General features: G+C 42.8%; 2 protein-coding genes across 4 annotated transcripts in view; both read right to left on the bottom strand.

The window, feature by feature from the left end:
• The window catches only part of fgd1 (FYVE, RhoGEF and PH domain containing 1), a 40125-nt gene extending 27748 nt beyond the window's left edge, over nt 1–12377 (bottom strand). Inside the window, exon 1 of the mRNA XM_035913333.2 lies at nt 12232–12377. Within this exon, the coding sequence (XP_035769226.2) occupies nt 12232–12376 (145 nt within the window). The 5' untranslated portion in view covers nt 12377. The remainder of the gene's footprint in view (nt 1–12231) is intronic.
• A 568-nt stretch (nt 12378–12945) lies between these two features.
• On the bottom strand, nt 12946–21143 carry LOC118455199 (uncharacterized). 3 transcript variants are annotated; one of them, XM_087833545.1, is made up of 10 exons: nt 20726–21015; nt 19776–19949; nt 19544–19701; nt 19240–19438; nt 19054–19150; nt 18804–18975; nt 18490–18542; nt 17669–17801; nt 16276–16496; nt 12946–13281 (listed from the first exon to the last, which is right to left on the bottom strand). In XM_087833545.1, exons 1-10 carry the CDS (start codon nt 20995–20997, stop codon nt 12946–12948), a joined length of 1815 nt encoding a protein of 604 aa, XP_087689671.1. In that variant the 5' UTR covers nt 20998–21015. The 3 variants fall into 3 exon arrangements, with proteins under 3 accessions (XP_087689671.1, XP_087689669.1, XP_087689670.1); XM_087833543.1 differs by lacking the exon at nt 12946–13281 and adding an exon at nt 15778–15846 and having other exon boundaries at nt 16276–16454; nt 20726–21143; XM_087833544.1 differs by lacking the exons at nt 12946–13281; nt 16276–16496; nt 18490–18542 and having other exon boundaries at nt 17303–17801; nt 20726–21143.
• Between the last annotated feature and the right edge of the window lie 3466 nt (nt 21144–24609).

Raw genomic sequence — 24609 nt, 5'->3', positions numbered from 1 at the left:
GTTGCACTTTGGTGTCATCATGTATTTGCTTTTTACTTTTACTTGCAGAAAAAAAACAACTTTTTTAGGTTTAGGTGGCAAAAAAAAATTGTGGTTTGTGTTAAGACACACCCCTTCACCCCTAACCAATGGAAACAGTGGTTTCTATGTGACTGCAAGTCTCTTTATGTATGTGCATCCCTTTATGCCGAGGTACAATGTAAGATATGTAGCACAAATACAGATCAGCTGATTGGATACATAAACAAATGATCTGTAATCTGATTGGGTACCTGGGAAATGCATCGCCCCCCAAACGACAGCAAATTTAAGTCTGCTGTCATCTCATAAACTTTGAACAGTTTAACTAAAAAGTGTAGGTTGTTTCTGTTTTTTTTATCCAGGTTTGTCTTTAAGAAGGAGGGGGAGGACAGGAAATGAATCACTGAGAGCTCAACTCAGTGTATGCACCCACGAGGGCTGCAGAGAGGAGAAAACAAGCTGAAATTAGCATGTTTTTGAAGTAAATTCCTCCATCCTGTTCCTCTGTCTGTTTTCGCTTAATAAAACAAGTAATCCTGACCAACAAAGAGTTGATCTAACTCAACCCCACAGCGAGGTCACTGGATGATAAACAAAAACAAACACACCCCTGTTATTAAGCTGCTGACACACGGACAGACAAACAGGCTGATCGAAAAGGATGTACCCCCCGGGTCTTCTGGGACTAAGCTTAGAACAGCACACCCACATCGGTGTTACATAAAACAAACACACCCTACTTACTGAGGAGGACAGAGGAGGAGAGTCACGGCTCTAGAGTAACAAATCAAACACACCCTCAGGTTAATGTGCCTTGAGACAGTTAATCTCCACCCGTCTGTGGAGGCTGAATGACAAATGCACCCAAACACACATCAGAGAGGAGAAAAAAAATATCAAACACACCCGGTTATTTTCTGGCAAGTGAGGAGATAAAGCTACAGACTGACCTCTGACCTCACACACTAACACACCTCCCCTCCCCCGCAGCAGCAGTGGATGACCCCGTGACCTACAGAGACTCCAGTTCCCTCATCCATGTCCCCAAGGACAGATGAACGGACAGAGAGCATTCAGCTGCTTTAAAGCTCAAGCAATGGAACAGCTGACACACTTATTTATTTCTATTTTCTTTGGGGGGGGGGGGGGGGGGGGGAGGGCTTTTATAAAACAGCTGAAAGTAAAGAGCCAGACAGGAAGTGGGGGGGGGGGGGGGGGGTATATGTAACACTGGTTGTGAACTAGCATGAACCACTACAGTTTCTAAAAGTAGAAACACTTGAAATAACAGTGCAGTCAATAGAAATTGTTTGATTAAGAGTAGAGATACTAGAAAGTGGGAATAATATCAACAACAGAAAAAGTAGAAATAGCAGAAATAACAGCAAACAGTGACGGATAACATAAATAAAAGTAGAAATACTAAATCTAATGAAATGACAGCAAAATTACCAGATTTAACACGAGGCTGATATATTTAGAAATACTAGATTACAATAAACAGAAGCAGTACATATAAAAGGAGGAAATTACAACACAATAAGTAGAAACAGATTTTTGGCAGGAGGTGTTACGCAATATAAATACACCTTTTATTAATTCCCATCACTGTTTAATTCATATATTCAGTATATATATATAAAATTGTACATAGGTTACATTATTCAAGGGAAAGACTTCACAAAATGTTCCCAGACTGCTCTCCTCTCTGTGAAAAATGTATGATACATTATGGAAATCTGTTACATAGTTTTGCACTCTGCCCAAGGCTTCGGGGTTTTGGGTGTGCCATTTTTACCTGCCTGTCTAAGATTCTTAAAAACAAGATTGAGCCAAATCCAACAGTAATTTTCTTTGGGATCTCCAAAGAAATACAAAGTTTACAACTTTTACAACAAGGTTTATATCATATGCATTGATTATCGCAAAGAAATTGATCCTGCAGCTTTGGAAAGGCAAAGAGGTTCTTGTGTTAAAGATGTGGCTTTCAGAACTCACAAATACTCTTCACCTTGAAAAAATAAGATGAATGACAATGTGAAAGATTTTGAACTAACTTGGCACTCTTTATTTGCGTATCTTGGGTAAATATAAATTTTTGGCAGTCGGGGCCCATAGAGAGTTTTTTTCTTTGTTTATTTGTCTGTCTTGTTTTGTTTAGAGAAAAAGGAGGCATAAGTTCTACTAATTTGTAACAACTGCGATACCTGCTTCTAATAAAACATATATTTACAAAAAAAACCCAATAAGTAGAAACAGTATAAAATATAAGTAGAAATAGTAGAAACAGCACAATCAGACATAAGTAGAAACATTAGAAACAACAGCGCAAGAAAGATAAACAGCAGGAAATATAAGTAGAAACAATGTAAACAACAGCAGAAAAAAGTAACAATTAATAAAAACAGTTGAAGTAAATGTAGAAAAATTAGAAACATCAGCAAAAATAACAGCACAAATAGAAACAGTGTCAACAAAAAAAAGCTCAAAGTAAAAATAAAAAATGACAAAAATCAATAGAAACAGCAGAAACACAAAGCCAGAATACGAGCAGATGAAAGAATAAAGAGCAGACGACGTTCCAGCAGCACGAGCATGAAGTAGAAACTTGAGAAGCCAGAGGGGAAAAAAAACCAACCACAGAACTAAAAGTAGACAAAAGTAAAACTGAATAAAGACCATAAAAATGTTTTCCACACTGATAGAAACAACAGTAAGTCCCTTTTTCCCTGTTTAACTGAACAGTTTGTTTCTGCACGTCAAACTGTGTGATCAGCAGAAAAGTTAAAATCTGACAAAATCATTAAAGTGGAGGAACAGACGAATCACGCAGAGGCAAAAATAACTGATGTTAACAGTACACTGTAAAAAAATTAGAAGTTGGCTTCACTTAAAATTTCACTTAATAAAATGCATGTAATGTCACTGCTTGAAAATTGTGGGCAATACTTGTTCACTCTGAGTATGCAGACCTATGAACTCAATATAATATAAAAGAACTGCTTTATATGGCCTCAGTTTCGCAACTTTTAGATTATATACATTTTGAAGCTGTTATGGATGCTCCAGATTTCTTTTTATGAAGCTAAGAGTACTGCTGCACACAGACTGTACAACAGATGGATGTAGCTACCTTGAGGTCACCCATTGCTTTCAGAAGCCTTCAGATGAGCATTTCTGTTACAGCCATGTTGGATTCTGAAACCTAGCATAACCAATATTTAGAAAATTTATTTATTGAATGAGACCCATAAACATGTCACTGAACCCATAAACTCAACATGAAAGTGTTTACAGAGGTCAAAATTAAAAGCTGTTTTCCACTAGACTTCTATAAATCCAGAGGTCTTTGTGCAACGTCTGGTGGCTTTCAGACAGAATCATGATGTAAGGCACTTCTGCACTGGCTTGGTTTTTTCAGCATGGAAGTTACGTCCATGTTTTATGCTGTACATGGTTTTGCACAATATGTGTTAAAGAAAGAAAGTGGCTTCATTAACATTTGAATGATCCAGGAGTCTTAGTCACTAAATCTACTACAAAACATCACATAATTTCCATGTACTGTGACAACTAAGGATGTGAAGGAGATATACTTGGACTCTTATCTTATACATGTAGAGTTTCTAATGCTAACTTGGTGTCCTTGTACTTTAAAGCACCCACATGCTTGCAGCAGACAAAAGAATCACTTTCTTTTGCTTTTCAGGAGGCAACACTAAAAAAAAAAAAAAAAATCAATCTCAGTTCTACCTGCAGCTTTTAGTATTTCATTAACTCTTGTTGGTTCATAAAAACGTTCGTTTTTAACTGTGTGAGGACTTGCAGTGTCATGATGCATTTCCAGGAAACTGACCATGAACCTGGTTCTGTTTTCCACCCTGAATCCAGGTGTAGAGCCTCAGACAGCGTCCCAGAGTGAAGCCTAGACTCGGTGTCCCCACAAGGTATCAACTTAACATAGGTCCCCACAAAGTTAGTTGTACTGACACACACACACACACACACACACACACACACACAGGTTTATCATTCCCATTCACCCACAGAACTTGATGTATTTTTAACCTTCAGCTCTTCATTCATATCTGCTCATATCTGCCTGCACACGTCCTGTTGTGAGGCATGTCAGGAGGGGGGGGGGGGGGGGGGGGGTGCTTAACATTTGAACTGTCTGCAGTGAAGCTGCAGAGGGACACAGATCACTGCTCTGTCTTCACTTACTAACATGCATGTGACAGATACCGACACGTTCATCTGTCTGTGTATATAACAAGCTTTCCCCAATCAGCTGATTCAGGTCCAGCTTCAGTGTATCCATCCGTCATTAAACAAGAAATAGTTCCAGCACATGAACCACAGTCTTCAGTGTCAGCAGCAGTTCAGTGATGCTGCAGGAAGTCTTTGCACTAAGCTCTGTTAAACACACACAAGCTGTAATGCTGACACTAACCCTGTCTGCTGTGTAAAGCCTCATATCTGGAGGAACTATTCCTGTCCACGTTAAAGCCTGCAGGTAACATCAGCTGCTTCTCTTCTCCAGCTGCCACTGATCCTCATGCTGATGGAGGAAATCAGCTGCAGGGACCTCATTCACAACCGCGGCGAAGGCACAAAGTAAGAAAGGCCTAAACGAGGCACACACTGCGTCCCACGCTAAAATTAGAGACTGTTTAAAAACAATAATTTAAAAAATGTGTGCACTAGTAAGGAAACTCAGACCCATGCAGACAAACATTTTAGACCAGACTTCACACTTCATTTGTACCTTGAAGGTCCTGCTGGTTCCTGGTATTAAAAAGGCCCTAAAACATTGCAGACAAGCATTTTAACTTTACTGCTATCATCATTATTTGAGCCACTAGTTGGCAGCGTCATTGGAACGTACGTGCGTTTGTGGTCTGAGACACAACCATCACAGACACTAAAAACAGCAACTTTTCTTTTTTAAATTATAAATCCCACATTTACAAATGTCTGAGGAAAGTTTTTTTGACAGACCTTTCACAGAAAAAGCACCAGATCAGCTACTCTGACCTCCTCTGTTTTCTTCGCTCCCTTTTTCATGCTTATCTGAAACCAACTTTACAGAAAAGAGAGGAGGGGGGGCAGCGACCCTCAGCCTCTTTCTCTGCCACGTTGTCTGTGGTTTCCCGTCTCGCTCGCTCACACCAAACTTCAACACTCTGACTAATGAACAGGAGGTGACATGAACCTCAGAGACACACGAACAAACACTTTGTTCTCCTTTTGAAGCTCATTTCTTTGCTGTGACTGGCAGATCAGGCCTGACGTGTGTGATGTGTGAGCAAAGACAGCAGCCTGCTCAGTCTGAACTAAAAGCCTTGAATATTCTCAGACAAGTTACAGGTTTTAATCGCCCCCCAAAACCCCTGAAATGACCCAGAGAATAAACATAAAACTCAGGAATACAGAGGACTGGACATAAACAGAAGCTCTGGCAAGAGAAAGAAAGGACTATGAATACAAGAAGAAGTGTTGGGTAACAACAGGAGAAGACAATCAGGTAATCAGACACAGGAAGTAAAACCAACACGGAGCATGAAAGAAAACTAACCCTGAAAAGTAGGTTAGAAGCAACATTCATAAACTAGAACTGAAGCTTGATAAAAACTTCAGAACGAACAGTAGAACAGTAAATAAATCCTGAATAATAAATCAATCTAAAATCCAACAACTGAAGCTCAAAATGAATAAAATGATAAAGTAAAATCAGGAATCAAAAACCAAACCTAACCCAACGAGCCGAAGCCTAAAGCGCTGGAAGAGCAGGAGAGCTGCACGCAAATTAAAACATAATAATAGTGAACAGGTATACTCAGTGTTGGGAAGGTTACTTTTAAAATGTATTCCATTACAGAATACAGAATACATGCCCCAAAATGTATTCTGTAACGTATTCCGTTACGTTACTCAATGAGAGTAACGTATTCTGAATACTTTGGATTACTTAATATATTATCATGCTGTTTACAACTACATGAATGTACTATTGCTGTGATTTATTACTGTTACTGAAGGTCCGCGGCTCCGAACCGTAGTAAAGGGACCTCTGGCTAATATGGTGGGTTCTGTGTCGGGCTCATAGCTGAAAACTAGCTTTACTTTGTTGTCTGGGTCAACTTTGCTAGCAGAGACAGAGAGAGGCGTTGAAAGGCTGCTCCAACGGAACTTTTTGTCTTTGGAGGAAAACACGAACACGGTGTACAGTCGAGTCTTAATAGCTTACTTACAGTTGGGCTCGTCAGGCTCTCTTCTTGGCTGCAGTGGTTATTATTATATTTACATGCTTCCAGCTCCCGTTTTTGCTCGATGACAGCTCGTACTTTTCCTTTTTCTCCCTCCCTCGCTCACAGACACATAACGGGTATGGCAGTCCATTCTCCCTGCAGCACGGACTACACTGCCTATGATGCTACATTCTTTAGAGCTATACCGGTAGCATTCTGCCTATTAGCTTAGCACAACAACAACAAAAATGCCTCTCTCACCCAGGAAACACGCAGAAAGAGCGTCACCCTGTAACCATGGCAACCGTAACGCTGCTGCCTGGAACAACAGAACGTAGCTGTCAAACAAAACCCAAACAGTCCTGACCCGCCACAATATGAAACAGGGAAGTACCGCCGTGTAATCCATTTATTTCAACAAAGTAACTGTATTCTAAATACCACCTTTTTAAACGGTAACTGTAACGGAATACAGTTACTCATATTTTGTATTTTAAATACGTAACGGCGGTACATGTATTCCGTTACTCCCCAACACTGGGTATACAACACTACAACAACAACACCACAAAAAACAACTTTGGTGGACTGCAGAGCGGAGTCACGTTATCAGTCCATTAAATATGGCTCACATACACCAAAGTCTTCGAGCTCAACTTCATGATTTATTGGTCAGAAATGGACAAAAAGTCATAAAACTTAGAAACTTTAATTGTTAAAAGTTGGTTTTGTATTGTGAACATTTAATTTCAATTCAATTTTATTTATTTCTACAGCGCCAAATCACAACAGTCACCTCAAGGCGCTTTAGGTGTAAGGTAAACCCTACAATAATACATACAGTTAGTGACAGGACTGATGTGATGTAAAGTATCACATCATATTTGACCTCTGATCTCTCTGTCAAGGTCAACAGACTGGTCCGAAGATCAAAGTCATAAAAATGCTGAGAGTTATTTATTAAAACGGTTTCTTTTTTTTTCTTTTAGAAAACTAAACACAAACTCTTTAAACATGATATTTATTACTACACGCGTACTATACCCACATAAATGAAAAAAATAATTAAACTCAAAACTATGAATTTTTAACCCTGTAGAGCCTGAACCATTAAATAACTGCCAGAAAAATATAAAACTGGAGACTTTATTTAACACTCTGAACACTGGAAAAATAAGTACATTTGCATAAATGAGACTTCATTTGAATCTTTGGTATTTTTGCGCAGTTTTTCAGGGTTTTTTAGTAAAAAATAAATAAATAAATCACACTGATAATGCAGAGATCTGAAAAACTCCCAAAAGCTGATATCAAATATAATACAGTTTGCATTACAGGATTAAAATGGGTTTAAACAGAGCAAATAAAATCCGATACTTTGCACTTTTTTAAAAATAACTGCACTCTGCTCAGGTCAGCGGTCCCCAAACCCCGGGCCACGGACCGGTACCGGTCAGTTAGTCGTTTGGCCGCAAGAGTTGAGGCTCCAGTGTGAAATTTATGGTTTTCAGGGTTTTTAACATGATTTTTTTTTATCGTATTTGTCGTTAACTCCATTTCCCTGGCTCTTTTCTCGTGTGTTATGAATAAATCTTCTGGATTTTTGGTACCTGTACTGGTTTTATTTTGTTGTATTTATCCACAACATCTTTAAGGCCAGTCTGTGAAAATATTGTCTGACATATTCCGTGTTGGTTTGGGGACTGCTGGGTTAGATTACATTTAAAAAAATATAACCCTATTCCATTAAAAGTATATACTGGCGTTAGCTGCACTGGTGGAGGTTTGCGCTCTCTGCTTCTGGTTTGTGATGCGTTTGAGATGCGAATGATCATACAGGAAGTTGTGATGCGCAGGTCCAGAGTTTGAAGGGATAAGATGAGATGGAGATGACAATTAGCTGAAATCGTGTAATGTCATCTTCAGCTGTTCCAGTGATTTCCTCACTGATTACAGCTCCAAGTATTTTAACTGTCTCACAGTATCACTATCAGGAGGTCCATCACTGCTTCCCGTCCTCGTCTTGAAAGTTCTGCTGGGACCGAGCCGTCTTATTGCTGCCTCATACCCAGCATGCATTTCAACATTAAATAACCATCAGCTGGCGGTCTTCGTTAGATACATGGTTAAAAGAATTTTGTTAAAAACTTAGAGTCAGTATCTGCTTGACGTACTTCTTGGATGTGTTTGTCTGTAGAAACATTTCCAGAAACAAAAACTTTGTGTTTGAGAACTCTTTCATGGTTTTCATGACATCAAAGGAAGGTGATAGTTGTCACAGTCCACGCAACAAATTATTCTTTACATGTACATCAATGTAAATGACTCGTCTGTCTACACTGTAACCAATGATCTGACAGAGATTTCTCACTTAGTAAGAGATGATTTGACCTTCTACGTGAAAACGTCGACATCATCCACGGTTCAGATTTCGCCACCTTTCACAGACGTAACACTGCCGTTTCAACCGCGTTTGCAGTGACACACGTACGTTTATTTAGGAAAATAAAAGCGCAGCCACAACTCCAGATTGCAACAGCAGGTTTGTTTGATTCATGCAAGTTTCTGCAGATGTTGTGCTCTAAACATGAAGTATTCCCTCAGGGTGCAGCTGCTGCATCCCGTCACCACTGCTGGGAAAATCTCTCATGATCGACTGACAGCAGAATGAGTCATTACTTTAGCGATGAGTTCCGCATTAGCTCTGAAACAGCTACTGCAGCAACCCTGGGACCCTAAACGGGGTTCATCAGACCGGATCTGGACCTGTGGGAACCCTTAGGATACTTCCCATCTTTGTGTGGACTCTCAGTCATCCCACTAAGCCTGAACCTGGCTCTAACCCCCCAAAGTCCGGCCTGAACTCTCAGGAGGCCCAGATTAAGGACTGGACCCCGTGTCCTCAGAGCGATACAGAAAACAGTTGACACGCTGATCTGCTGTGGTTCTTTTCCCCTGATTCAATTATTCTACAAACAGCACCACATGACAGCTTTCAACCACTGAAGCTAAACGTGGAGGTGTCATGTGACCTGTCTGACCTCAGCTTCACCAGAGAGCGAGCGAGCGTCACGTTTAATTAGATTGAGTCTAATGTAATGAATTATGTCTCTCTGACCTTCAGCCACAAACCTCTGGAATCCCAAAGACCTGAGCGTGAACCACATGCTGCTTTGGTCGGTTGTTCGTGGGCAAGTTTCATAAAGCAAACAATCAATAATGCAATCAAATCAGCTCCCAGATAACGAGGCAGCAAAGCAAACACAGCCTGAGAGAGGGGGTGTCAAACATGCGGTCTGGGCACCAGAACAGACCCGCCAGAGAGTGCAGATCGGCTCACTGGATATGGATCGCTTTGCATAGTGTGGCAACTCCTCTGAAGTCTTTACTTACTCAAAATTCACTGCTATTCCCGACCAGCTTTACTGCACAAAAGTGTCTGCAGAACGAATGTGTCCAGACAAAACTGGGCGGACAACAAAGAGCAGCAACTGTCGTATTTTAACTCAAAACATGATATTTCTCTAAACTACCACGTGGGTTTAATGCCTAACCCAGAATATTGTTAATCAGCTCATATCAGACCGGATACATGAAGATTCGTATGAAGAAACTTCACATGGTGCATGACAGAAGTATAAAATAAAAATACTGAACTATAAATGTTGCACCAGCTGCAGGACAGTGTAACTGCACAGAATATAAGCTAGTTCCTGGACGCCTCCCACATGGAGGCCGGGGCAGACCCAGGACATGCTGGAGAGATTATGTCTCTCTGCTGGTTTGGGAAAAACTCTGTGTCCCACCGGATGAGCTGGAAGAGGTGGCAGGGGTGAGGGAAGTCTGGGCTTCCCCATTAGACTGCTGATGAATGGATGATCTACAACATATGATGAATATTTAATTGTGACGGCTTGTGTGCTGCTTTATGTTTAAAAATAAAAGCAAACTGTCATATTTTTGCTGCTCAGGGATTAGAGCTTTTATGTTTCTGTTTGTTTAAACAGACGAGCAGAAAAATGAAAGTAGAGGCAGGACATGGAGCTGCAGAGACCAGCCGCAGCATCGCACCAATCACCACCATGACTGTAACTTTCACTGCGGGCAGCAGCTATGAAGGTTAAATAAACTCATCCTGCTTTCAGTGGCCATTCAGTGAGTCTCTACAGCCATGGCTCAAGTTTAAATGACAAAGAGACAAACACTCAGACAGCAGACCTGTGTGATGTCACAGAGATGACATATACCTAATATGGTCATCTCAGGAGCAGCACCACCAAACACTAAGGACGCTGTGGTAATTTAGCGCTTTGTGAATCACCTTGTTGGTGCAAAAATATTATTTTGTGCCTCTCAGACGTGTTATCTTTGGGTTTTTTTAAATAAATGTAACTAAAGAAATGCAAACAAACTGTGTTCTTCTGACAGGCAGAGAAAAATATTTCAAAAAATTTGCAGAATTTGGTGTAATGTGTTGCAAAGTCAGGCATTAATGTGCTGAATTCAGTTACAATTATGTCGTTACTTGCGTTACAAAGGTTCTTCAGTTATCTGCATGTCAAGAAGATGGAAAAAAAGTTTTTTCTTCTTGAGATGATTTCAGTTCACGTGCAGGGAGGAGCAAAATGCGATATGGATGTTACTCACAATGATAATGAAATTCATACTGTCTCCAGGACAGAAACGACTCATTAAACTCCTAAAAAAAACCTTCAACTCTTTGCCAGCAAGAACAGCATGCTAACACAAAGCTATCCAAGACCCCAGACTGACGATAAAGCTGAACGCCGCCCGACAGCCAGACCCTGAACTTCAACAGGTAACAAACTGATGAGGAGTCAGTCTGCAGACTCCGTTTGTACCTGTTAATGTTTCCACAGGAGAATCACCATGGCGATCTCATCTAAGTTTCTTTGTGAAGGTTTTCATCTTTGCTTTGTGTTCATACCTAAATACTAAGAGGAAGCTCTTATGTGTGTCCTTATTAGGACACGTGACTGCAGCCAAAGGTTTATATTGCTAAGTGCTGATTATGACACAATTCAGGTCATTTTACGGAGGAACTGGAAAGTAATGTAACAAATTACTTTCCCCAGTGAGTAATTAAAGTACTGCATTACTTTTAAGAAAAGTAATAAGTAATGTATAATGGATTGAGTAATGATCCCAACAATGCTGACGTGTAGAAACATCACTGGTTCGTCCATTGAATTGGTGACTTTTTATGCTTGAATGAGTCATAGGTCAGTGTTAAGTGGTTCCACAAACAAACAGCCTCTGAAACTGGTCAGGTACAAGGATCTGACTGCAAGTAACTGAGAAAGTCCAAAGGAAAAAGTTTTAAAGACTTTCAGAAAGCCTGGAGAAGAACTGTCCAGAACCACTTTTTTTTTAAATTACAAGGAAGAAATTTTGGCTCACTGGAAGCAAAATGTGAAGAAATGAGGCCGACGCAAGACTTCTGCACAGCACTTTAAAAATTCCAGATATTTTATCTTCTCGGAACCAGCTGCCGACACCATCCCTATAAAAATGTGCAATTTCTGCTGAGTTAAAGGCACTTTTTGTAATTACCCTCTGCAGAATGCGTCAAATAAGATTAACCTCCAGGGGGCAGCATTTTACCAGATGTGTTTACAGATGTGTTGTTTTTTTCTCCTTCTAATCTTTTGACATTTCTTTTTACTTTTTCCTCCATTTCCTTAAGAGGCTTTGGCATTTCCCCTTTAAACAATGTTTATGATGACTCACCTGTAAAGGTCACGGTGAATCGCTGCACCATCTTGTGGTGCAGTCTGGCATTACATGAAAGTACAGCCCAGCCCTAGTTTAACTTCAGTTCATTGCTCAATAACACAACATGCAGACAGAGCTGTGGTTAAATCTGGAAGCTTTTAAAAACACATACATTTAGAGTAAGTGCCTTTAAACAAATACACAAAAGCTGCAGTGCACTCACCTGTCCTGCAGGTGGCGCTGTGGCTGCCATGTGGCGGCGTGTTGAGGTGGTAGGAGAACCTCATGGTGCTGAACTGACTGGAGAAGGAGGGAGCAGGAGGAGCAGGGAGGCTGAGCAGAGAGCTGCGAGGTCGGTTCAGCTGCATGCCTGCACAGGTACGTCACTGCACACCTGTACGCAGGTCAGAGTTTATTCAGTTCATTCTCCACTCTCATGAGATTTTTCCTTCTCTCTTTTCTTTTTATTTTAAAAAATGGGTGTTTGTTTTTGAATCAGTCACTTTCTGCTTGTCAGAGTCGGTTTTGCTCTCAGAGAAATCCACACAGGCGCACTCGGCATCGGTTATCTGCTTCACTCTTTTCTCCATTCAGGAAAATGAACTTCAGCTGCGACTCTCTGGTGGTTTGCTCTCTGGCTGAAGCCATGTGGAGGTCAAAAATGTCTCACCCTCCTTCATCCTCCCCCTCTCGCTCCCATCTTTTCCTCTTTGTCACTCTTTCAGGAATCTAAACGTTACCAGTCTCCGTGCCTCCATCTCCACGTCACGTATCCGCAGAAACAATCAGAGGAATCTGGCTGATGTGGTTTTCAGATTAAAAACCATCCCCGGGTGTGCCGACTGAGGGTTTCTGTCAGTCCAGCTCCTCTGAGATAAAGCTGAGGAACAACTTTTGAGGATCCAAAATCCTGAAATCAAACACGTCTGTAGGAGCTTTAGAGCAGAATGTGCCGACTCAGCTCTCCTGCTCGAGTGCCTCCACTTTTTCTGATTTCTGCTCCTCCTGCTGCTTCGGTTTGACTCCCTCTGAAGACTTTTTGCTCTTTCTCTTCAGCGTCAGTTTGTCCAAACAGACGGACAGACAGACTGGCTGTCGGTTGGCCGTCTCTCGGCAGCTCCGGGCTTTTGTGTGAAAGTCTGATCTGAGCTGCAGACCGACACCACAACTCCTCCTCCTCCTCCTCCGTCCAGACATCTGATCCCAGAGCAGCTCCCCTCCTCCCTCTCTCCTCTCCCTGTGGTCTGGTTCTCATTTTCTCTGTTTTCTGAGGCTGAAATTTGAAGCAAAAGGAAAACTTTGGAGAAAAATTCCAGCAGGATATTTTAAAATTTTCCCCTTTACCAACACCAGAGTCTGAGCTCCACTGACTCTCCACCACTCATGACTCTGCTTTTTCTCTTTCTAACAGCAGCACAGATTCAAGTTTCAGGATGATGTGAGTAGCAGCTTTCGACCACCAGGGGGCTCCAACCCTTCATTCCACATGTCCCTCCTGCGCTCGGAGCCTCAGTCTGAGATCGTAACAAAGGTCACATTTCAGTGGTTTTAAGATCCGTCCACAGACGGGAGCAGACTCCCAACATGTCAAAACATTTTCTTCAGGCAGAGCAAAGATCTGCTGCCACCTGCTGGGACATGCTGACATATTTAAATATCCTGCTTATTATTTTGCTTGATCAGCTTTCCGCAACATATGCTGCTCTGGCCTCTTCTCGTGCTCCGTCTGAAAGCCTCTGTTTTAGCTCCCATCACTTGAAAGGACTAAATCTTTTTGGACTCTTAACTGGGAACTTGAAGATTTAAGTGCTTCTTACCCATCATGCACACACATGGGTTCCATCATCAGTGTCGTGCATGTGGAGTCAAACCACTGACCATCACCCTATGATGTCCATTCACTCTAAACTATGACTGTCAGGGGTTCTCTTGTGTGACCAACAGTAGCTGTTACTGTGTCTCTGTGTGGATGCCGGTGCAGCGAATGTTGTTTCACATCAAATGTGACAAACAGTGCAAAGCTTAACCGTGATTTTCAGGCTATTTGTGTGAACATCTGCTAAAGTCTTTCAGCACACAAACGAACTGAATTCTTCTGTAGTGAAGGCGACAACATAATCCGCATTAACCAGAAAACGTCCTGAAAATCTTCTACAACTACCCGACTGATTCAAGAGGCCTTCAGTCTGACACACAGCCAGGACACACCGGAGAGATCATCTCTTGGCTGGTTTGGTAATGCTCGGTGTTGCCGAAAAGAATAGATATTCATCTACTACCAGATGAAAATTGCTTCTGTTTCTGCCTGTTTACCATGTTGGCTAAGGTACTGCACTCCACACCAAGTGTTTTTATTATGTTATGAGTGCAGTATCACAAAGCTGTGGATTTCCCTCTCATCTACCTTTGGCTACGTTCACACTGCAGGCGAAAGCACATCAAATCCGATTTTTTGGACACTATGCGACCCATATCTGATCATGGTGTGACAGTGTGAACGGCACAAATCCGATATTTTCAAATCCGATCTGGGTCACTTTCGTATGTGGAACTGAATCTGATATATATCTGATGTTTTAGAAAGCGACTGCTGTTTGAACGGTCAGGTCGCATTAAATCCGTCTTTTACGTCACTGACACAAGACAGAAGCCAATTATCAGCGCCAGAGAAGCGCCCAAGAAGACATCGTGAACGCTTCCTGGCCATCCGGTGTAGATGTCAATGAAACTGTTGGGAAGACAACGTGAACATTGTATTTGTTCTGTATAATCTGCAGAGTTTGACAGAAATCTGCAACTATCCTTTGAAGCACCGCTCCTCTAAAACAGCAATAAGGATCATTATTAGGTTATTTACATTATTATGTAAATAACAAAATAACTTAAAGCAAAAATTGGGAAACGTGAAGTCCGAAGTCTTTATATTAAGGGCCATCAGTCAAACAATACTGTTGGTCTGGGTCTAAACAGAGCGCGTTGTGTGTGACGTCTTCTTTTGCGCATGCGGCCGCTTTAAGCGTTCACACTAGAGCGCGTTTGCTGTCGCATTTTATTTGTAGTGTGAACGAGCAGACAAAAAAAACAGATTTGATCAAAAAATCAGAATTGAGCATTAAGACCTGCAGTGTGAACTTAGCCTAAGAGACTAGATGAGGAGCTCGTTCAGGAGAGGAAGAGTAGAGCTGCCAGCAGCCAGATGAGGTGGTTCGAGAATCCTCCGAGGCGCCACCCAGGTGAGGTATTCCAGACATGTCCTAATGGGGATGGGGGGGTGAGGGGTCTCCGTTGCGGACCCAGGACACGCTGAGAGATTAGATCTCTCGGCTGCCTTGTGAACACCTCACTGTCCCCTCAGACGAGCTGGAGGAGACGGCTGGGAGGAGCGAGGCCTCGGCTCCTCAGCTTAGACTGTTGCTCCTGCAACTGTAGCCATACTGGACAGTTTGGATGCACTTAAGCACTCAGAGCGGTGAATACATGTAACAAAGTGTGTGATCTGTGACACAACATGTGAGTTTATCAAAACTCTGAAGTTCAACACAACCTTCGTACCAGAAACTACCTTTGCCAATTTTTTACATGCACTAAAACAAAAAACAACGTGTGTGCCGTGAACTCCAATCAGCTTCATCTCAGAAAACATTTCAAAAACAGACATTTTACATCTCATCACTTTGACATGTTTTCTTGTTTTAAAATCTAAAAACATTTTATTTAAATTTACGAAAACAGACAAACAACAAAAAAATAAGTAAAATTATGTTTCCAGTAGAAAAACGGGAACATAAATGACGAGTCAGTGAACGTCCGACCTTCTGCTCCTCAGGCTGTAACGAGGCTGAACATCAGGGTGGTGATGAAGAGGAGGACGGACAGGAGAAGAGACGCGAGAGCAGAGGTCAGCATCACAACCAGGAGGGAAATCATATTTCTAATGTTTACATCACACAATATTCCTAAAATGTCCAAAAACAAAATGTTTTTCCAAAGAAAATGTAAAAACACTAAACATCAAAAGATGAATAAGAATAGTCAAATCAGGCCCAAAGAACGTGAACAAAATATTCTGATAGTTGATGTTTAAGAGAAAATAAAACACGACATAAACTCTGGTTTCTAATCGATCAGATTCACAGCTCGTCGATATTTCCCAGTCCGTGTTTGCGTCTGTGAGTTTCCGGGTTTACAGAATCAATATTCAGCTTTTTAATTTTGGTTGTAACAGTTTAACCCTACAGATCAATACTCAATAATCAGCCCTCCCTACCTGTTTGTCCTCCACCAGGATGCTGTACACCAGCGGGGAGGAGGGGGGAGACCGAGGAAGGCGAGAGGATGAGTGGCGAGGACGCCTGCCTGGACTCTGACGCACTGAGGCGTTGTGGGAACCGTTCCTGAGGGTGGAGTCGGCTGATGAAGCGTTCTCGGTGCTGTCGCTGCTCCAACCTGCAGCACAAAAAGACGTAGAAGAAGAAACCATGTGGACAGCTGTGCCACATCTGCATCTCGCTAATTAAACTCAAACCGTTTAAGTTTGAAGCTAATTGACTAAACTAACTCTTTAATTATAGATTATTGTGATGTCACAGCTGACATACGTAACACCAAAAGCAGTTACGATAAACTCCGTTTAAACTGACTCTGGGTTCACTTTCACACAGACTTCAATACAACTTCTGAGTTATTTCGCCCCCTGCTGGTCATCAAGAAGGATGGTTTTAGGCACGTCCACACCTGCGTCGCTGTTTTAGACACAGAAGCTTCAACACCAAAGAGCCACAACAGCCACAGCGCAACTTCAAACACTAATAAATCGAGCAGGTTTGTTCTTGATATAAACAGAAGACAGAGTCAGAGGTGCAGAGATAACTTGCTCCTGAACACCTCCCAGGCAACAGAGCTGATCATCGACTTCAGGATGAAATAAATCAATAATTAAGCCTTTAATAACGAGCAGGAACTCCGTGGAGAGGGTCACAGACTTCCAGCTGAGCTGGGCCATAAACATAAAAAGGCATCGCAGAGACGTTACATCTTCCAGAGGCCGAGAGATTTAAAACGTGTGCTTTAAATGTCTCTTTTCCTGTGGGACAGAAAAAGGGACATCATTAACACTGGACGTCCTCTCGCTACTCTGGAGGAACCTGCGTAGTTACTGCTGCTGGAAAAACACAAATTCAACATAATAACATCATAAAGGATCAATCTCACTGTTAGCATCAGACAGTGTTGAAGTGTCCTCATGAATGTGCTCTTTGCACTAAACAAGAATGGAGAAAGTTCTTGTCTCCTTTGTCTTTATCTCTTATATAGTTTAATATCATTTATACGCTATTTTTATTATTGTTGCGAGTGATCATTGCACTCCTGATTGCACTTAATTTCACTGTACACGTTACACTGACACTAGAGTTATTTTATTCTTTTGTTGCATCAGTATTTGCAAACCAGAAGGACTGCTGAGGAGCTTAAAGGGCACACTTTATGTGACGTCTGCCAGCTGGATGTGTATCAGCTGAGCCTGAACCAATGCTTTTCCTTCCTCTGTGAGTGTGCAGACTGTAAATCCAACTGCAATCAGATTCAGTCCTGACACAACACAGACAAAGACAACTTTTTTGCCCTTTGGCAAATGGATGGATGGATGAACAACTACTGACCGAAGTGCGAGAGGTTCGATGGGTCTGAGCCACCAGTGGTGGGATACAGCGAAATGTCCTCCCTGTCTTCCTCTTCTCTTCTTTCCTCCTTCCTCCTCAGCATCTCCTCTCTTCTTCTGCTCTCTGATCTCATCTGGAAAACACGAGACAGCTGATCTGGAACCAGTGGAACGGACTCAGGCTACGTCCACACGTACACGGGTATTTTTGAAAACGGAGATTTTCCGTTTTCGTTTTAAAAAATAATCCTGTCCACACGTAAACGCAGAAATGAAGGAAAACGCTGCTAGGAACATGCCAAAGCAACAGGTGGCGCTATATTGCTAACCGTGTAGAAATGTTGGCCAATCAGAAGTCTAGAATCCTCGGTGGGAAAAAGTAAACAAAGCTGGAGCATAGAAGCAGAACCGAGTCGTATGTGTGGAGGGACAGTAACTGTGTGTGTATATGTAAGCATTTAAACACTGCAGAGACAATTAACAGTAACAGTATTGTAGAAATTCATTTCACCGAAACAATAACGTGGCGCACAGTGTGACGTCAAAAAAGGCGCACACCTTTGACGCTGCGTTTTCTCCGTTTTTCTCGTCCACACGTAAATGCAAAAACGGAGTTTTCAAAAATATCCACCCTGGCCGGAGTTTTTAAAAATCTCAGTTTTCAGTGACCGAAAATGCCGTTTACGTGTGGACGAAAGGTGCAAACACATAGAAAAATCTGCGTTTTCAAAAATACCCGGGTACGTGTGGACGTAGCCTCAGAGCATAACCTCTCCTCTGTTAGCAGGCGTGTACACCTGAACTGTCTCCTGATGTTCTCACCTTCACAGGAAGCTGATCGTCCTCTACCGTCCTCCGTCGCTCCCCTAAACTCTCTGCAGACAAAGTTTTCTCTTCAGTAAATTATCTGCGCCAATCAAACTCGCTAGAATCTATGAAAACCTCCAACCGGTTGGAGACGTCCACTGTGACACCACCAACAGCTAATCGAGCACCACCATGTTGGCTTTTTTGGATCTCAACGTCCCGTTACGCATTGATAAAGAAATCACAGAAATAACCCTCATAGTGCCTACTTCCATCTTTTGAATACAGTCTACAGTTTTCCCAAGTGTCTGCATGCTGGCTGAGCTCACCTGCATGCTGCAGCGCCTCCTGCAGGCTCCTCTGAGTCTCTCTGAGCTGCTGCAGCACCTGCAGACTCTGCTGCACCGGGTCCCTGTAGCGCACACACACCACCAGCAGAACACACACTCCAACACACACCATGAATCGCCTCAACGCACTCACGTACACAGTGAGCAGCTCCTGAACGCAGGAAAGAGTGATGAATGTGTTAATGTGTGCATCAGGTCAAAGGTTAAAGCATCAGGTGAGCATACTGACCATGTGTTGGTGCTCAGGATTATCAGAGCTCAGCACAAACTGGTAGATCTTTCTCTCCAGGTAGAAATTCAAACATACTAAACTCAACAACACCAACCTAAACACACACACACACACACACACACGTTATCAGTTACACGTTAAAACCCAGCTCTGTGCAAAGGCGGGGAAGGGAGGTGGCGTTACCTGGCTCTGGAGGAGCGTGGGGTGGAGGTGATGAGGAAGGAGGTGCAGAGGGCAGCGGCGTTGTAGCAGCAGGAGCTCAGGCTGTGAGTCTCCATCAGAAGGAAACTCTGCAAAAAGGAAACTCTGTTGAAGAGTTCGGACAGCGCCACCTGCTGCTCCCTCGAGGTGCTGCTGAGCTCTGAGAACACCGACCGCAGACCTGAGCAGGGAACAGGTGGAGAGAGGCGGAGGAAGTGAGTCTTTCAGGTGCTTGATACATTTCGAAGAGGTGACTGTGTGTCTCAGGCCATCAGTGTGCGTTTACCCTGCGTTGAGTCTCTGAGTGTGACTCTGAGCTCCTCGCCATTGGACAGGATCGACTTCTGCGCCTGCAAGGCAGCACTCTGGGCCTCGATCAGCTCCTCAGCCATCAGCCTGGTGGACTGAAGCTGCTCGGCTACACCTGCCGAGCTCTCCGTCAGCCTGACACACACACATCTGTTACACACACACATGCACTTCCTCACCTCAGCACGATGTCATCTGTGCTTGCTCACCTGTAAATGGTGTTTTCTGCTTGGCGCTGCCAGGCCTCAGACTGCAGGAAGTGGCACATGGAGTGAGTGTGTGTGAAGAACTCTGTGTAGCTGTTAAATGCCACTGTGTCCATGCCAGCTGTACATCTGCTGACCTCTGACCCCTCAGGGCATGCTGGGAAATCCCTGCCTGAGCTGACAGATGGGCAGACACAGGTTATGGTTAAACTGAAGTATCTGCGAGGCAGCCATGATGACAGCTGGTTTAAACCTGTAAGGAAAGGTGACTCGATGCCTCCTACATTACTTCCTTTAGCAGAGGATACAATGGACTATGTTTTATCAAAGGAAAGGAGATGATGCCATCTGACAAACTATACTTTACTTTTTGCAGTGGTTGTGGTCTCGTTTGGGGCACAGACGTCTCTGATTTCTTTATAAAAGGGAAAAGTTTACCTCTTAACATCTGCCAGGTCATTGGTAACACACCCAAGGTTTGAGCAAACTGCTGCCTCAGCTTTAAATGATAGTGGTGGTTGGGTTAGTCACTGAGGTGAGGTTTAGGTTTAGGCTTCCACCTTAAAACAATTTGAAGTAACGAGTGACCCCAGGAACCCAAACTGAAGATCCAAATATATCAAAGTACATATTTACTCCCCCTTTACAGAGAAATTTAGCCTGTTGGGAAGAAATAAAAATTTAGAATATTTACAGATTTAGAATATTTACAAGCGGTTCTGGGATTTCCCTCGTTTTTTTTTCTTCCAGCTGTACTGCAGCTCTTGAATCGGCCACATGATGGAAGTAAACGAATGCGAATAGGAGATACAAACCCAGAAAATAGCAGCGTGCTACAAACACCAGCTGCTTCTTTTAAATGCAATGATTTTGATCGGGATTATTTAATAAAGGCTCGCAGTGCAGGACAGCAGCGCGAGGAAACACCTGTTGTTCCAGTGGCGGGTTGTTACCTGCTCAGGTGACAGTGGGTGAACCGCAGTGCGATCAAGCTCTGGCTCTCCGACGTCAAGTCCCTGCAGCTCGCGTCCAGGTGCTCCAGAGCTCGCGCCCAACACTCTCCGTACCGGGACTGAGCCGCGAGGGTGCGCACGCGCCGCAGCTCCACCCTGCCGCGCTCAGAATCCGGAGCCGAGGAGGAAGAGGAGTGTCCGGGACCGGCGGAGAGTCCGAGCAGAACCGAACCACTCAGCAGCAGCAGCACCATGTCAGCACGAGCTGCCATCCTCACCTGTCTGCAGGTCAACCGTCAGCCAATAAGAGAGCGGGGTTTTTACCCGCACGGAGGTTAACGGGAGGTCACGAGATGTGAGTTTTCTGATCAGTTTACCTTTGATCCATTAATCCAAACAGACGAAGCTCTTTTATTTATTTTGAGTACACTTTGTGAGAGTTTGTGTTGTTGGTACACAACTTAACTTTAACAATGAGACTTTTTTACTCTGAAACTCACAACACCATCACGTCATCATGGGTTAGATTTTAAGCCTCAACCTGAAAGCATTGGACTATTGTTATCACCCCTCTGGCCTGGTGGTGTGGACATCCAACTGCCCGAAGCAGAAATATTGTCCTTAAGGCAGGGGCGTATGCCGTGGGACGGGTTGGGGACCGAGAATAGGAAAAACGCCGCTCCCTCCACAGGAATTCAGAATATTTGATAAAAAAATTCCCATCTGGGAAGCAAAACTCTATCATGTTGGACAAGTTTGCAATCGTTTCTGTGTTTGGCGTCTTCCAAGGTAAACTGGTTCGGTGTGTGGTTCAAAAGACCCTGAAGAAAAAGCTGGACCACTTCACCCCCCCCCCCCCCCCCCCCAATTACTGATTAATTGATGTCTATATTACTTTAATGTTGTAGCTGAAATAATAATAATAATAAATTTTATTTAAAGTCACCTTTCAAAACACCCAAGGACACTGCACAGAGCAAATAAGACGGGCATAAAAACAGGAATAAACACAATAATAAAAGAAAGTTTAAGAGCATGGAGAAGTTATATAGAGTAGGCATCTTGAACAGGTGGGTTTTGAGGGTGGACTTAAAAAGAGGGAATGAAGTGATGTCTCCGAGGTCAGGGGGCAGAGTGACTAAAAGCCCTGCCCCCCCATGGTAGTAAGACGAGAAGAAGGAACAGAAAGAAGACAAGACGAGGAGGATCTGAGGCACCGGGATGGGATGGAGATCTGTACCAAATCAGAAAGGTATGGTGTGGAGAGAGAATGATTGGCCTTAAATGTATAAAGAAGTATTTTAAAATTAATGTGAAGTTTAACTGGGAGCCACAGGGGGGTAGGGGTGATGTGGTGGTAGAGGGATTCCCAGTAATAATACGGGCAGCAGAGTTATGGACACGTTGGAGCTTATTGATGGATTTTTGTGGCAGGCCAAATAAGAGTGAGTTACATGGACGAGAATGACAGCGGCATGCTGAGCGAGGAAGGAGCGGAGGCGATTGATGTAAGAGAGTTGCAAATATGCTGAGCGAGTGACATCATTGATGAGTCAAAGCATAATGTACTGTCAAAGATGACAGCAAACTTTTCACAGAGGGACAGATTGAAACTGACGAGTTATTGATAGTAACAGCAAAACAGTTGGATAGCGATAATTTGGAGTCAACCAGGAGAAGTTCTGATTTGTGACTACTTTGAGTAAAATGAAATGATTTGATTATTCACACTGCTCTGTAGCTTTATGTATAATATTACTGCACCAGAGATAGAGATTATTATTATATTTTATTATCTCCAATATCTACAAAATAAAAATAAATGGTACGGCGCATGAGGAGCTGTGCTGTCGCGACAGCGTTTGCTTGGTACGTTCTCTCAAGGTCAGTCTGATGGTGATTTAAACTTACTAAGAGCCATGAGTCCCGTCCAGGTTCAGCCCAAAACAGTCCCATTGGGACGTGACCACTGTGCCACTGACCCCATTCTGGCTACGCCCCTGCTTACAGTTTGTGTTCAAACTCATGTTTTTGCTCTTGGACTCTACTGGAGCAGCTTTTCATGATCCAAAGTTTTAAAAAGGTCCTTATTTATGTTTATTTTCTGTGCTGTGATGCAGTAAATTGGTCTCCTCCCCCTTTAAGATAACTTTACTGTTTGGCTGCCACTCACAAACAGAAGGTCTGCACAGCAGGTGGGTGGGGCTTCTGGGATCTCTTTGACATCATCTATACAAGAATAGGAAAAAAAAACTGTGTTTAGAGCAGTCTGAAGGTTACTTGTAAATACACTGATCTCGTTCTTTTAAATTTTGGTCACGAGTAATGTCGACGTCCAGCATCGCAATAATAAGAAGGAACCTGAGAGTCATAAGTAACTGGACGTGAAGTTACATGTTTATTGGGGAGCTGTGAGCTATTAGAGCTCAATCCTCAGAGAGCGTCACTCAGTATCACGAGGACAGAAGAGGGCAATCATGACTCAAGCATGACTCCGGTGACGGAGGAAGTCCCCAGATGACAAAAAGCCAGAACATCACAGAAATTAGGGAAAGTCCAAGATTGCAAAATCACTGCACATGCCCAGGCAAGCTTACTCAAAGTAGTCAGAAAATGATGTGGTTGATGCTCACTTACGCACTATTTTACTGTTTGCTGACTGAGCTGGGGACATTTAAAAACAAACAAGACAGAAAGAACGAGAGTTAAACCAGTCGCTCTAATCTCGAAATGAAAACATCTACAGTAGTTAAACTGAAATCCCACCTCAGATATTTAAAGGTTAATTTTCTGTATAAGTATTAATTACATGCTTCCGGAGTTTTATTCGAACCCTTGTAGTTTTATAAGCATATTTTATACTTCTTTAAAGTAACTAAAAACTTTTAATGAACTCGAATCTCGGCTGTCTTTATCTCAGGTCACTCCTTTGTATGACAGTGAAGCTGTTTTTGATTTAGACAGCCCTCAATCGACACAGGTCAAAGGTCAGATGGCAGAGGAGATCTTGCTCTTTACGCTGAAAAAGCCCTGAACTTTGTCTCTCAGGTTGCACAGTGTGACATCACAGACTGTGCAAACAGCCGAATCTAACGAGGCGAGATGTCAGCAGGTGGTCTGAATCCGGGCTCACAGCTCTGCTCGGTCACTCTTACCTTCCAGGTGAAGACGGCGACGTCTCAAACATCAGAAGCTTGTCTTCACTACAAACATAGACTGCTCCACACGTGGCTCCTTTTAGCTGCTGCTGTGCAGCAATAAAATTAAATGTTTAGGTTTATGTTCTATAATCTAACGGTCCAAGTGTTTGTTTTACACAGCTGTGAAGGCGCCGTTAATGCTGAATGACATGTAAAAGTTTCAGAGCAGGGGGGTCAAAAATACAGCCGAAGAGCCGGCTGAAGGAAGCGTTGAGTTACAGGTTGCTCCAACCCAGGACTCTGAATTATTGCTACTTTCACAGCTTTTTGTTTTGTGGTTGTCCTCATCGGGCTTTTTAATCACGTTTTGTAAATACATGGTTAATTAAATTTTAAAAACGTACATCTTTAAACTGAAATACATAAATAAATGTTTTTTAAATAGCTTATTGAGCAGCTTTATTACTAGTGTAGTGGAAGTAGTTTGGGTGCTTTGCAGCGTTATGAAGCAAACAGTACAAGAAAGGAGGTCCTTCACTGGTGAGCAGCTAAAACCCAAAATCGAGCAAGAAGATTGTTGCAACACAAGGTGAAGGCATCAAATTCAAAATAAGCTGTTACCAGATTTCTCAGGTTTAACATGTGATATGTCCTGTATGTGCTCTTTGGAGTGATCGGATAATCGACACTCCTGCAAGAGCCACTGTGAAGATGAGGATGTTTCAGCCATTGGCTCCTCGTCCT

The sequence above is a fragment of the Neolamprologus brichardi genome, chromosome 20 (genome assembly GCF_056152115.1).
Source record: "Neolamprologus brichardi isolate AB-2024 chromosome 20, ASM5615211v1, whole genome shotgun sequence".
Lineage (NCBI taxonomy): Eukaryota > Metazoa > Chordata > Actinopteri > Cichliformes > Cichlidae > Neolamprologus > Neolamprologus brichardi.
The sequence above is the reverse complement of the archived record's forward strand: the minus strand, read 5'-3'. Positions and strand labels throughout refer to the sequence as shown.